The following is a 12,824-nucleotide window of genomic DNA, read 5'->3' as shown; positions in this document are numbered from 1 at the left end:
ATTATGTAGACTTTTCGGAGTGGTTCTCCTATTTTTTTTTACAAACTATAACAAAAACGGTAATTTTACTGAAATTATGACTAAAATTCATGACAGGCAAAACCACGCATCTTCCATGGTCCATTACGGTATTTATAGTGAACTTAATCTATTTTCTTCATACCTACGTAAGTAAATAAAACTCCAAACCCTAAATTACCTTCCGGAAGCGTCGATTCCATCTCCTCACAAATCGCAGGGCGATCTCAAACAAAATAAATAAACGTTTCGCGCCAAAATAACGGCCGGGCGACGCCATCATGGAATCGCGTGACGTCATATCCGGTTAGAAGATTTGGGGTCTATACGGTCTATACTGCGAAATGGCTTCGAAATTCGAAATGGATTAATTAATATCTCTGTGGGAGAGAGATACGTCAAGTGAAACGTCAAGTGAAACGTCAAGTGGCAAAAATCTGAACTATCATTAATCCAGTATTGAAAATTCTGTAAGGGACACTTAGTGTTGTCCAACGTGGCAAAAATCGGAACTAATAACCAAGTATTGATAGCCCCCTCCTGTCCATGTCATATCTGTTTTTTTATAGATGACCATCAAACTCATTGACAGGGGGGCGCCACTATCGTTGAACTACATAGTTTCTCACACTCACTGGGCGCCCGTCGCACAGTCGTGACACCAATATAACTACGCGCGAGCGATAAGGATGGGTAGCTTGGGGTCATTGGACAAAATTCTACGTGCTCACGGACCCGGCTTTAGTAGGTAATAACTGAAGACACTCACTCCTGTTGCTAGGCTGCGCCCGCGCCGCGGCGAGGACGGCGGCGAGCACGAGCCAGCCCCCCTCCATGGTGCGTCAGCCCCCCCGCCCCATCTGAGGACAAAAGAGGAAAAGTTTGAGAACCTGTGTACACAATCTATGTATAAGTATATCATTCCCACTTAAAAGTAGTACGGATATATTCGTACCTATGTTATAATAGGCTAGATGACAAAATTTCAATTATCTCTCCGTCAGACAGATAATTAGAAAATATTGGACTCGTATTTTTATTTTCTTTCATAATTAAATAATAACAGTGCTACATCGAGTTGAAATGGCGCGATACGTCACGCTTGAGTAGATTTTTTACTCAAAAGTGACGTCACGCGACATACTGTAATTATTCGATTATGAAAAAAATTAAAAAATATGTCTCCAAATTTTTTTTATTATCTGTCTGAGACGGACTAAATAGAATTTCGATTTTATTACCCAGTCATCATCCCTATTCGAAAGTCTGTCTTTCTGTTACGCTTTCATGATCACGCCTAACACTGAATCGATATTGATGAAAGGTATAGATAGTAAGTAGTTTGAGTGAGTCCCAGGAAAAGACAAGATAGTTTTTAACGCGCGCGATAAAGACAGAGACGTCATCTTGTTTTTTGCTAGTACTGGATGCCGTTTAGCAGTATTCGTGTTTTAAAACTAAACAAACATCGAGTTTGCAGTGTCCCGCAATACTGTAACCTTTTTCTTTAGTGACCATCTGTAAAACTTACAGGCAAATATTTTTTTATTTTTTATTTAATTATTAAAGACTAGCTTTCCGCCCGCGGCTTCGCGCGCGTGGACTACATTATCTACATAATTTACGGAACCCAATTTTTTTTTCAAAATAAAATTTAGCCTATGTTACTCGTGGATAATGTAGCTTACGAATAATGAAAGAATTTTTAAAAACGGTCCAGTAGTTTTTGAGCCTATTCATTACAACCAAACAAACAAACAAAGTTTTCCTCTTTAGAATATTAGTGTAGAAATAAACAGCAACATTCTTAAAACATGTAAAACCCTATTAAAAAATAAATATTTAATTTTTTGTATACCAACCCTCCCCCGGGGGCGCAGATTTTTTAAATAAATCCCGCAATAATATTTTCTTTCTAAACCTATAGCTTCGTTAGCGGAGCCCCTAAAAATACCATTATTGCTTGTCAATAGTCCGCAAGCACTTCACATCTGTTGCGGCAGGGGTTCCCAAAGTTGGGCCGTAGGGAATCTACACAGTAGATAAATCAAATATATATACTGTGGAATCTAGGTTAATATTATTATTTTATTTATTCAATTACCCAACAAGATGAACACGCATAAAATAAAATTAATTATACTTATTATAACTCTAAAAAATAGGAACTAAATGTTGTCTTAGGCACGGTTTCCACCAATGCGGAGCTGAGCGGAGAAGCGTTTTGAATAACTAATTAGATTTCATTTTTTCCACTCCTTTTCTCTGCTTCGCACAAACGTCTATCAAATTCTATAGAAAAAATTGACGGCCCCACACTTTTCCGCTCTGCTCCACTTTGCATTTGGTGGAAACCAGGCCACTACGGCATGCATTGAAGGCACAAAATAGTCCCGTTAACCCCTCGTACTGCTTGAGTCACGAGTGGGCTCACCACAATAGTCGATTGGCGGGGTTCGACGAACCCGCGTTCCCCGGATCACGAGTCGGCCAGTCCGACCCCTTCACCGTTCGGCTATCGTGGCTTCAAACATAATTCTTGCAAAAGATTGGGAGCCAGTGTGCTAATACATACAGACAGATGGCGATCGAAACTTATCGAGTTCAATTTGTTGATCCGTTTACAACGTTTAGCGAGGATTATTAGATTTTTTTGGATTGGGGGTTGCAAGTTTGGTTATATCAATTGTGATGCAAAAATTCATAACATTTATCTATATGTACTAATATTATAAATGCGAAAGTAACTCTGTCTGTCTCTCTTTCACGCCTAAACCACTGAACCGATTTTAATGAAATTTGGCATAGAGATAGTTTGAGTCCCGGGAAAGGACATAGGATAGTTTTTATCCCGGTTTTTGAAACAGGGACGCGCGCGATAAAGTTTTTCTGTGACAGACTAAATTCCACGCGGGCGAAGCCGCGGGCGGAAAGCTAGTTATGAATAAGTGTCCTGTCTTAAAATATTTTATAGCCGCAGATTTTTTTATTCTATTGGTGAAAGAATTGTTTAATTCAGATCAGTAGTTTCGGAGTCTATTTAATTAAAACAGTCTCTTCAATTTTTTTTTCTTTACAATACATAATTACTTAGTGCACATTATTATTTTATTTTATAGAATGTCCCAAAATCGAGCGGACACCCCGGATGACCGAGAAAAACAAATTGTAGTGTCTTTAGTGACTTTTAGTTGGTAGTTTATAAGTTTTCTACTAGATGGCGCTGTGCTGTTTTAGTTCGCGCTAACATTTGATTTTTTCCGAATTTACTAATACTCAACGTCCACACTATCTCGTTGGACCGACGACCTATGGTCGTTGTGGAAATCATTGGTATTTTTGCATACAGTGGTCCAGATTATGCTGGAGTAACACTGTCAGAATTGACTAGCATAAAATATCTCTATGAAGCCTTTCGATGGTATTAAACTTCATACCATGTCGGATTTTTATTGTATTACGTCTTGTGAAGTTGTGCATAATTTAGGGATGTTATGGATATGTAGTTTCGGTTATGGATACGGTTACGGAAATAGGAATAATATTATACCGGTTACGGTTAGGGATATTCTTTTAGTATTGTATGCCCATGCGGCGGAACATAGCTGATCTATCATACAAATTTAATGACCTGACTTATGTACCTGTGATTTCACAATAAACACAATTTGAATTTGAATTTATTTCGGATAACTGAAAGTTTCGGTTACGGATATCCATAACACAGATAATGTAATACTTAGTCCATAACATCCCTGATTAATTATTTATTCTGGCTCAGGTATAACGCGTGCAGTTTGATTAAGAGCTTTTCACTTTCCCACGGAGACATCCTGTTTTCTGCAGGATCCCGTTTAGTAGTACGTAATACCCGTTTTAATATTAACATTCACACGAATATTCCGTTTGCAAATGTCCCGAAAAAACAGATCCGTTCGAATTTCAAACACTAACTTGGGTGTTTACATTCCTGTTTTGCTGGATACTGCAAAACCGTTTTTCCGTGGAAAAGGTCCTTATTATAAGTTTTACATTTACCTCTAAAATTATTAATGTTAAACAGAATGTCGAAAATCAAGCGGCCACCAGAGAAAAACAAAATGTCACCTCTTTGATGACTTTTAGTTGGTAGTTTATTAATTTTATACTAGATGGCGCTGTGCTCTTTTAGTTCGCGCTAACATTTGATTTTTTTCGGATTTACTAATACTAAACGTTTACTTTGACTCGTTGGACCGACGACTTAAGGTCGTTGTGGAAATCATTGGTATTTTTGTATACAGTGGTCCAGTTTATGCTGGAGTAACACTGTCAGAATTCTAGTAACGCTCGGTTGTTTGTGTGAATAAATACCATACATATTCACAAACGATGCTTGCTTAAGTGAAGCAGCAAATCGAACGCACAGCGTTGAATAGAGCTCTGTCATTGGTTCGTGTGTCACCCTGTGCGTCCACGCGCACTATGAGACCTCATAGCTGCATAGTAATGTTTGTGAATATGGGCGTAAGTATTAAAAATTTAAAACACGTATGTACTAAACGGGATCCTGCAAAAAACAGGATGCCGTATTGGAATCTAAATAATTAACTCAAAGGTGACTGAATGAAAGTGATCTATCAACGCACAGCCCAAACCACTACTAGACGGATCGGGCTGAAATTTGGCAGGTAGATGTTATGACGTAGGCATCCGCTAAGAAAGGATTTTACGAAACTCCACCCCTAAGGGGGTAAAACGGGATCCACGCGTACCAAGTCGCGGGCGGCCGCTAGTCTATAGGTATACTAATATTATAAAGAGGTAAAGTTTGTGTTTGTTTGTTAAATTGTAAGGGGTAATTTCGGGACCTACTGAACCGATTTTAAAAATTCTTTCACTAAAATAGAAAGCCACATTATTGCTTAGTTAGTGTTATAGGTTAAATAAAAAACCGAAAAATTCCACGCGGGCGAAGCCGCGGGCCGAAAGCTAGTGATAAATTTATGTTTGTGTCAAATATTACATCTTTAAAACGCAACGCGACTAATACAAATTGATTTACCCCAACCCCCTGCATTCCATCGTACTCGTATAAATCGATCACTGGTATCAAGTTTGGGGTGCTCAAATCATTATTTATTTATTTTTCTTGGCATGTCGGATTGTAATGGTCTCCTGAATCAATATGCCTTCTTGTAAGAGGGTTGTGGATTCGGTTCCTGGTAGAGTCAATATAGAGCGATTAGAAAAGGTGTCTTGGGTCACTGGGTGGCAGCGTTGCCAGACGTCCCGATTTTGGCGGGACGTCCCGATTTTTAAATCAAATTTAAATGTCCCGCGCGGGACAGGCTCGGTCCCGCTTTTCGGAGAGAGACACTTAACCAAACTATTGTTTGAAACGCCATATTATTCTAAAGAATAAAACATTTTTAATTTTATTCTTTTTTTATTCTAAAGACGAATTTAACGATAGAGTACATCTGATTTAAAATATTATTTTTTTATTAAAATACATTTTCTAAGGCTACTTTTGCTATATATTGTCACGTAAACGTAATTTTAAGTCAAATAAAAAGATAAATATTTGAAAACCTTTGATTATATACGTTTTTTTACTATGTCCCGCTTCTGACGGAAGAGTCCCGCTATTTTCACTCAAAAAGTACCAAAGTCCCGACTTGGCGAAAAAAAAAACTGGCAACGCTGCTGGGTGGTCAAATGCTACAGTTTTTTATGGGATCAATATTGAAAATCTAAGTAATGAGCTGATATTTTGTTTAGGGAAGGGTTTTCTTGATTTCACACTCTTTTATCATCATCATCATCATCATCATTTCAGCCACAGGACGTCCACTGCTGAACGTAGGCCTCCCCCAATGACTTCCACATCGTCCGGTTGGTAGCGGCCTGCATCCAGCACCTTCCTGCTACCTTTATCAGGTCGTCGGTCCACCTTGTAGGTGGACGTCACACTTTTAGTTGTATTACAATTTCAAAAGGTAAAATCAAAAGTTAAAATGTTATAGAAAGACGGTCAATATTAAAGTAAATGGTCTTAGGTAAGTACTTAGTGTACGCGCCAGCATTAAAACCTCATACAATTCAAACTCATGTCACACTATTCTCTATCACTCACTCTGACAGTCCTTTCCCTATCCTCTCCCTCCCACCTTCAGTCTCGCTCTCGCATTGCAACGCGCCGCTTCGCCTACCTATCTGGGCGTTAATACGAAATAAGTATCCAAAATAATCCTCTCGCGCGCTAAACCCAATCCAATAAAATTCAAGTGTTTGTGAAAGTGAAAGAAGAACCAAGCTTGGACCATCCTGCGGAGTCTGCTATATCGAAGGTATCCCATCCCATTCCTATCCCAAATCTCCTACACTTAGAATAAAGCCCCCACTATTGTACGAGATATACTGTTGTTAAGTGGGTATTAATGTACTTTCTATTTGAAATACAATTTTGATGTTATAAATTATTAAAATACATGTGTAGGTATACAAAACATTTCGGGGTAAACGCATTCTCGCATCCAATTTGCAGCACCGTCCAACAATAATGGGTTTTAGCTAGGGTTGTCGTGAAACGCGTGTGAAACGTAATTGAAATGCGTGTGAAACGTAAGTGAAACGCATGTGAAACGTAAGTGAAACGCATGTGAAACGTTGTGAAACGTAATTGTAACGCATGTGAAACGTGTGTGAAACGTAAGGTAGAATAGGACCCTACTTACTCTTCCCGTGGATGTCGTAAGCGACTAAGGCCGATTCGAAAAAACTTTCATCCGAGAATAACTCCACTGTCACGCAAAAACTACTGAACTGATTTTGATGAAACTACAGCATTTTGTTTACATCAGAATAATAGGCTATAATTTATAATGATCTGTGAGAGACTGAATTTAACGCGGGCGAAGCCGTCGGCAAAAGCTAGAATATTATAATTTTTAAAAGACTGTACTATGTATATTGACAATAATAAAAAAATATTTAATAACTTAGTGACGTAAAATTAAGAACGAAAGGAAAAATACAAAACAACCGCGTATTTAACATTTTACTTGGTACTTGCCCAGTATTTTAAATTTTGTTTTCACGAAACAAAATTATTTAATGTCTGGGCATTTTTTCTCATCTAGTGGCAACCCTACGCAAGCAATAAACACTACCAGCCCTGACCATTGTGTGCGGCCAGACGTGAGGGGTGAACGCATTATTGATTCCCTGCTCAAGGGTACCATAATGGGGTGGTTTGAATTTTTACCCGATTATCCGGGAGATTTGATAGATTTAGGGTCAATGTAGACTTGTTAGCGTTATATTTATTCATACCTATAAATACTGAACTTTGTTTTTTGAAAATCCAAATTCAAATAACTCCAAGGTGACTGACTGACATAGTGATCTATCAACGCACAGCCCGTTACCACTGGACGGATCGGGCTGAAATTTGGCATGCAGGTAGATGTTATGACGTAGGCATCCGCTAAGAAAGGATTTTACGAAACTCCACCCCTAAGGGGGTAAAACGGGATCCACGCGTACGAAATCGCGGGCGGACGCTAGTTTTATTATAATTATCATTTCAGCTTATCCATGAAAGCTTTCGCTTGGCATGAAAGAGACGGATATATGCCAAAATTTGGATAACAATGTAGTGCCCGGAGTCGATCAAAAATCCCGGCGTTCCCGGGATAATCCCGGGACAATTAAAAGCGAGCTGGGAGCGGGCAAATTGCATGTTCCCTAGGGATGGTGATGCGTGGTTAAGCGCTCAGTTAATAGGGAGTGACCTTTGGGTTTTATAATTATTTTTGACGACGCTTTTAGGGGTGGGACTCGTTGCTCGAACCCTTATTATAAATCGGGACAGACAAAAAAGCCTTTTGGAAAGAAAAAATTGTCACGTGTAAAAATGCATTGTATTAACAATCCTCAAATAAAAATATTAACTTAGATTTAAACACAAACCATACAAAGTCAGTCTTTATTCGGCACTTAGGTCCTTTCCAGGGCGCTTATAAAGGTCCCAAATATAGCTTGCCCTACCACCACTTCGGGACAACATATGGGCTGGTGCTGAAAAGAAGTGGCGGAAGAAACTCAGTCACCTTTGTTCGCCTCTTTTTCATCTGCAACCTACCATAATAGCTATAAATACTCCTTTAATAGAGTCTTCTCTGAATTCTGTTTTTTTTATGTGACAGGATCAAACGAGCAGACGGATCACCTGATGGTAAGTGATTACCGTCGCCCATAGACATCCGCAGAGGAGTTACAGGTGCGTTGCCGGCCTTTAAGGTGAAGATGCGCTCTCTTCTTGATAGCTTGCAGGTCGTATCCGTCCGGAAACACCGTTTGATTGGAACAAAGTTTTAAATAAGTGAAATTATGAAAAAGGATCTTTCGGCGTCCCGTTCATACTATTGGCGGGACGCGTCCCGGAGGGCTTAACATCGGGACATCCTGCCAAAAGCGGGACATTTGACAACACTATGTGGGAGTGATAATTATTTTCAGTTAGCTCAGATGAGAGTAATTAATTTTGTCATTTTTAACACATTTTAACGGGTGATTATTTTATGTGCCTTTTTTGCACATGCATAGGTATTGTTATCTGTATTTTTTATTAAACACGAGCATAAAAAATATTTTTTGCATCCTCATACACTATTGTATTTTTTTGGTAAACGACGCTTAAAAAATAATATTGGCGCTCTTTTACACAATTGCAAAACAATAAAAAAATCAGGTATTGTTCTAGTTACCAGTTCCTATTTTTTATTGTTTTTATTATTTATTTTTAATAGTTTGAAAAATAGAACCACAACATTACTTTTCTTTTTTTGTTTTTCCGTAGATCGTTGTTGACCTATGATTTTTTTATATGGTTTCGTGGCGTAATTTTTATCAAAATTAAAAGACCTATTTTAATAATCTATTTCAACCGGCAGACAGTGGTGACTGAGTTTGTTGTAGCGCTTCTTCTCAGCACTTGCCAAATGTTGGTCTCGAAGCGCTGGTAGGGCAAAAAGATTATGAGACATGTGAACGCTCCTTAAGAGAAAAACTTTATTTTTTTCATCATCATCATCATTTCAGCCTCAGACGTCCACAGCTGAACATAGGCCTCTCCCAATGACTTCCACATCGCACGGTTGGTAGCGGCCTGCATCCAGCGCCTTCCTGCTACCTTTATCAGGTCGTCGGTCTATTGTGGACGTCTCACGCTGCGTTTTCCAGTACGTGGCCTCCACTCCAGAACCTTTATTTTTTTATTAGTCTTTTAATTTTCTTTTTAGTTTGACACACGGGTTGGGTATCAAATAAATAAATTTTGATTTTGACTTTGTAAGACAGATCTGTGACTTCCCCGAGCACCGAACCCCCGACAATCTTTCAACCAGACCGCAGTCGTTTCGTGATAGTTTTCGTATACTCGATAATTGATAGGAGCTCGTTATGGTGTACGAATATATTGCTTTTTGACTCCTCTCTCGTGCCACCCCTTAAGGGGTAACAAATGGGGGTGCGTAGGGCTGCCGGTTGTGGGAATAGGGATGTTTTCTGGGTAAAAAAGCAAGAGTTTTAATTAGTCCGTCAGTTAGTCTATCAAAAACTACTCGACACGTATTTTTCACTTTTTAAAACTAATGAAAATGTAAAGAGATAAAGCGTGCCAAAGTTCTAAAGAAAATGCCCGTGACGTCAGTGAGTGCTTAAAAGTGCAGCACTTTGTGACGGACGTTGTGCGGAACTTCAACGCACTATAGCTTTGTAATTATTTGTTTGATTGAAAATTCAAAATATATTTTATATTAAAATTGACGGACTAAAACATTTTTTTAGGAAACGAGCCTATTGTGGTATAGTCAAAAAACTATAAGACATATAAAAGCCCTTAAGATTAAATTAATAAAAAAAAAAATTTAGTCCCCACAAATAAAGGTTTTTTTTTATTAAGACTACTAATAATATCCTTGGATAAATACACTTACATTGTGGAAAACCTTGGGGGAGGCCTTTGTCCAGCAGTGGACGTCATTTGGCTGAAACGAACGAACGAACGAAATACACACAGCGCCATTTGGATCCAAAGTAGGTAAGTAACAAATATGCTTGTGTTATGGGTGGTAGCTTAGCGGATTTTTTAAATAACATTCAGACCTGTCACAGAAATTAAAATTCATCATTTCAATTTCTGCCCGGCCGGGACTCGAACCCGGACCTCTCGGCCGACATTAGACACAGGTAACATTGAAATAAAGGTGGACAGACGATCTTTTAAAGGTAGCAGGAGGGCGCTGGATGCAGGCCGCTACCAACCGTGCGATGTGGATATCATTGGGGGAGGCCTATGTTCAGCAGTGGACGTCCTGTGGCTAAAATGATGATGATGATGAAAAAAATAAAGTTTTGCGCGATGGAGGACTGTTGTGGACGCCCTCTGCCCCATCTAGGGGACATAGGACCTTAAGTCAAGTATGTCAGTAGTGGACATTGACTGGACGTTCTGTGGCTGAAATGATGATGATGATATTATGAACTCGTGGTGTGGGGTGCTACTTATCTGTCAAATAGAACAAAATGGATTCACTCGACTAGGTATACGATTTATAATCTACTCGACTTTTTTGGTGTTCACGTTTAGCTGCTAAATTATGGTTATAGCAGACTTATCAACTCGGAAAGGGATCAACACCGTATTGCCTTTTGCGAGCTGTCATCGCCTTTTGCGAGCTGTCAACCGAGGCGAGGCGTATAAGTTACAGTGCGAATATGACTAAGTGTGCGTTGCAGTATGGACTTTCATGCAAAGAATACTAACCGCCTCGAGTTGATACGACGGTTACGATCCCTTTCCGGGTTGATAAATGTGCGACGACCCTTACTCGCCATTCGACTGAATTTCTAGACTATTAGCAAGGGTTTTAGAGAGTCAACCCTATCCTAAGCTGAGTGAGGGGTAGACGTCAACAATTTAGTTTGGGGCAAACGTCAAGGGTTGCACCAGCCCTGTCTACATTTAGCATTCTATTAGTCGACAAATACAAGAACGGTAGGGTAGGAATTAGTTGTTGTGATAATTTGAATGGAGATTGATGTCTGGATTTGTTGTTTTGGAGATGACTAGTAATTTAAATAAAGAATTAAATAAAGAAATAAACATTTATAGATCGTTTCATCTACGAAGAAACGCCCCACCATTCTTCCGCTAATGTTTGAGTGTTATCGGTACACGCTAAATGATCCATAAGTGCACACGCACACTACAATAATGACGCTCGGATTGCTCGGATCGAACTCCCCGCACCCCGCGCGACCGAGACCAAACATTTGGTGGAGTTTCTTGCGCCGTTTGTTTCTCAGCACTGGCTCATTTCTCTCTAACTGACGAATCTGACATTTTTTTCGAAACTGAGTTATCTACACCATCTTAATCAATTTCGCAAGTCGAATCGATCTGTCTAATCGCCTGAAAATTTTGCAAAATGTTAGTCACGTCAGTTAGAGAGGCAAGCGACGATTTATTGTCCCGAAGCAGTGGTAGGGTTAATACTGGGACGTGTAAAAGAGCTTTTAAAAGCCCACTTGCAAAAATAAATGAGTTTTATAAGTTTTTATAAGTTCTCTGTGGTTGAGGATTCCGGGTGAAGCTCGCTTCCACCTTGCCTGATCATCATTTTCCATCAGATAGATAGATAGATAGATAAAACGTTTATTTGCATAACAGAAGGTGAACATATCATCAGGTGAGATACAGGCCAAGAGCTTCCTCGTTGTGGATAAAAAAAAGCTTTAGGTCGCGAGTTTATCCAACTAAAGGATGCCCACAGCTGGACAAAGGCACCCCTAAGGATTTCCACAAAAACCGTCCCGGTATTGCTCGCATCCATGCTTCCCACAAACTTCACCAGATCGTCTGTCCACCGAGTGGGAGGCACAAGAACTTTTCTATGAGTCACGAGCTATGTTATTTGATTTTGAAGATCGTTAAAAACATACCAGCCGAATTGAGAAACTCCTCCTTTTTGAAGTCGGCTACAAAGTTCTTTGCTTTTTATAAAACAACATAAATTGCTACTTTAATTTTGTCTGCCCTTCAGAAATCTATTTGAACCCCCCTCTATGCTTCCCCCTCTCTAGGGACCAGCCGCCATATTGGTTTTAATGTCAAATTACAACCGCGGGTCCCTATATTGGAACCCTCACGCGATTCCATGATATTTAAAATGTAGTAAAATGTTTTTTTGTTTCAATTCTTTTGGTTCATTGAATTGAAGCACAAACAACTGAAATGATTTCAAATTGTTGGGATTTTTAAGATTTTATGGGATTATCATTGATTCCAAGGCGAGAGTGAAGATATGTACCATCCTATACTGCATCCCACTTAACACCAGGTGCGATTGCAGTCAAATACCTGCCTTGTTATGCATAAAAAAATGTCTATTTGTATAGACTATTAAATAAATAGTGCTTACAAATCGTCAAATATTTCAAGAAAAAATAGTTTTGCTCTTAAGCAGCCTTTACATGTCTCATAATCTTTTTACCCTACCAGCGCTTCGAGACCAAAATTTGGCAAGTGCTGAGAAGAAGCGCCGCTACAAACTCAGTCACCACTGTCTGCCGGTTGAAATAAAAATAGAAATAGCTGTTTTAGCATGAACAACGTTCGTTTTCGAATCGTTTGCGTATTCGACAAAATTCGATACTCAACCATCGAATTAAACGATAAAGTGACAATTTTGATTCTCAAAATAAGTTTCGTGCAACCATTTCTTATACTAAGATATCACTACGATATGTTCACAAGG

At 39.1% G+C, this 12,824-nt stretch overlaps 1 protein-coding gene across 1 annotated transcript in view; it reads right to left on the bottom strand.

Moving 5' to 3' along the window:
* Nucleotides 1-854, bottom strand: part of LOC135085151 (lachesin-like) — a 29,140-nt gene extending 28,286 nt beyond the window's left edge. Inside the window, exon 1 of the mRNA XM_063979907.1 lies at nucleotides 788-854. Within this exon, the coding sequence (XP_063835977.1) occupies nucleotides 788-854 (67 nt within the window). The remainder of the gene's footprint in view (nucleotides 1-787) is intronic.
* Between the last annotated feature and the right edge of the window lie 11,970 nt (nucleotides 855-12,824).

This window comes from Ostrinia nubilalis, chromosome 28, assembly GCF_963855985.1.
Source record: "Ostrinia nubilalis chromosome 28, ilOstNubi1.1, whole genome shotgun sequence".
In the NCBI taxonomy this organism is placed as follows: Eukaryota; Metazoa; Arthropoda; class Insecta; order Lepidoptera; family Crambidae; genus Ostrinia; species Ostrinia nubilalis.
The sequence above is the reverse complement of the archived record's forward strand: the minus strand, read 5'-3'. Positions and strand labels throughout refer to the sequence as shown.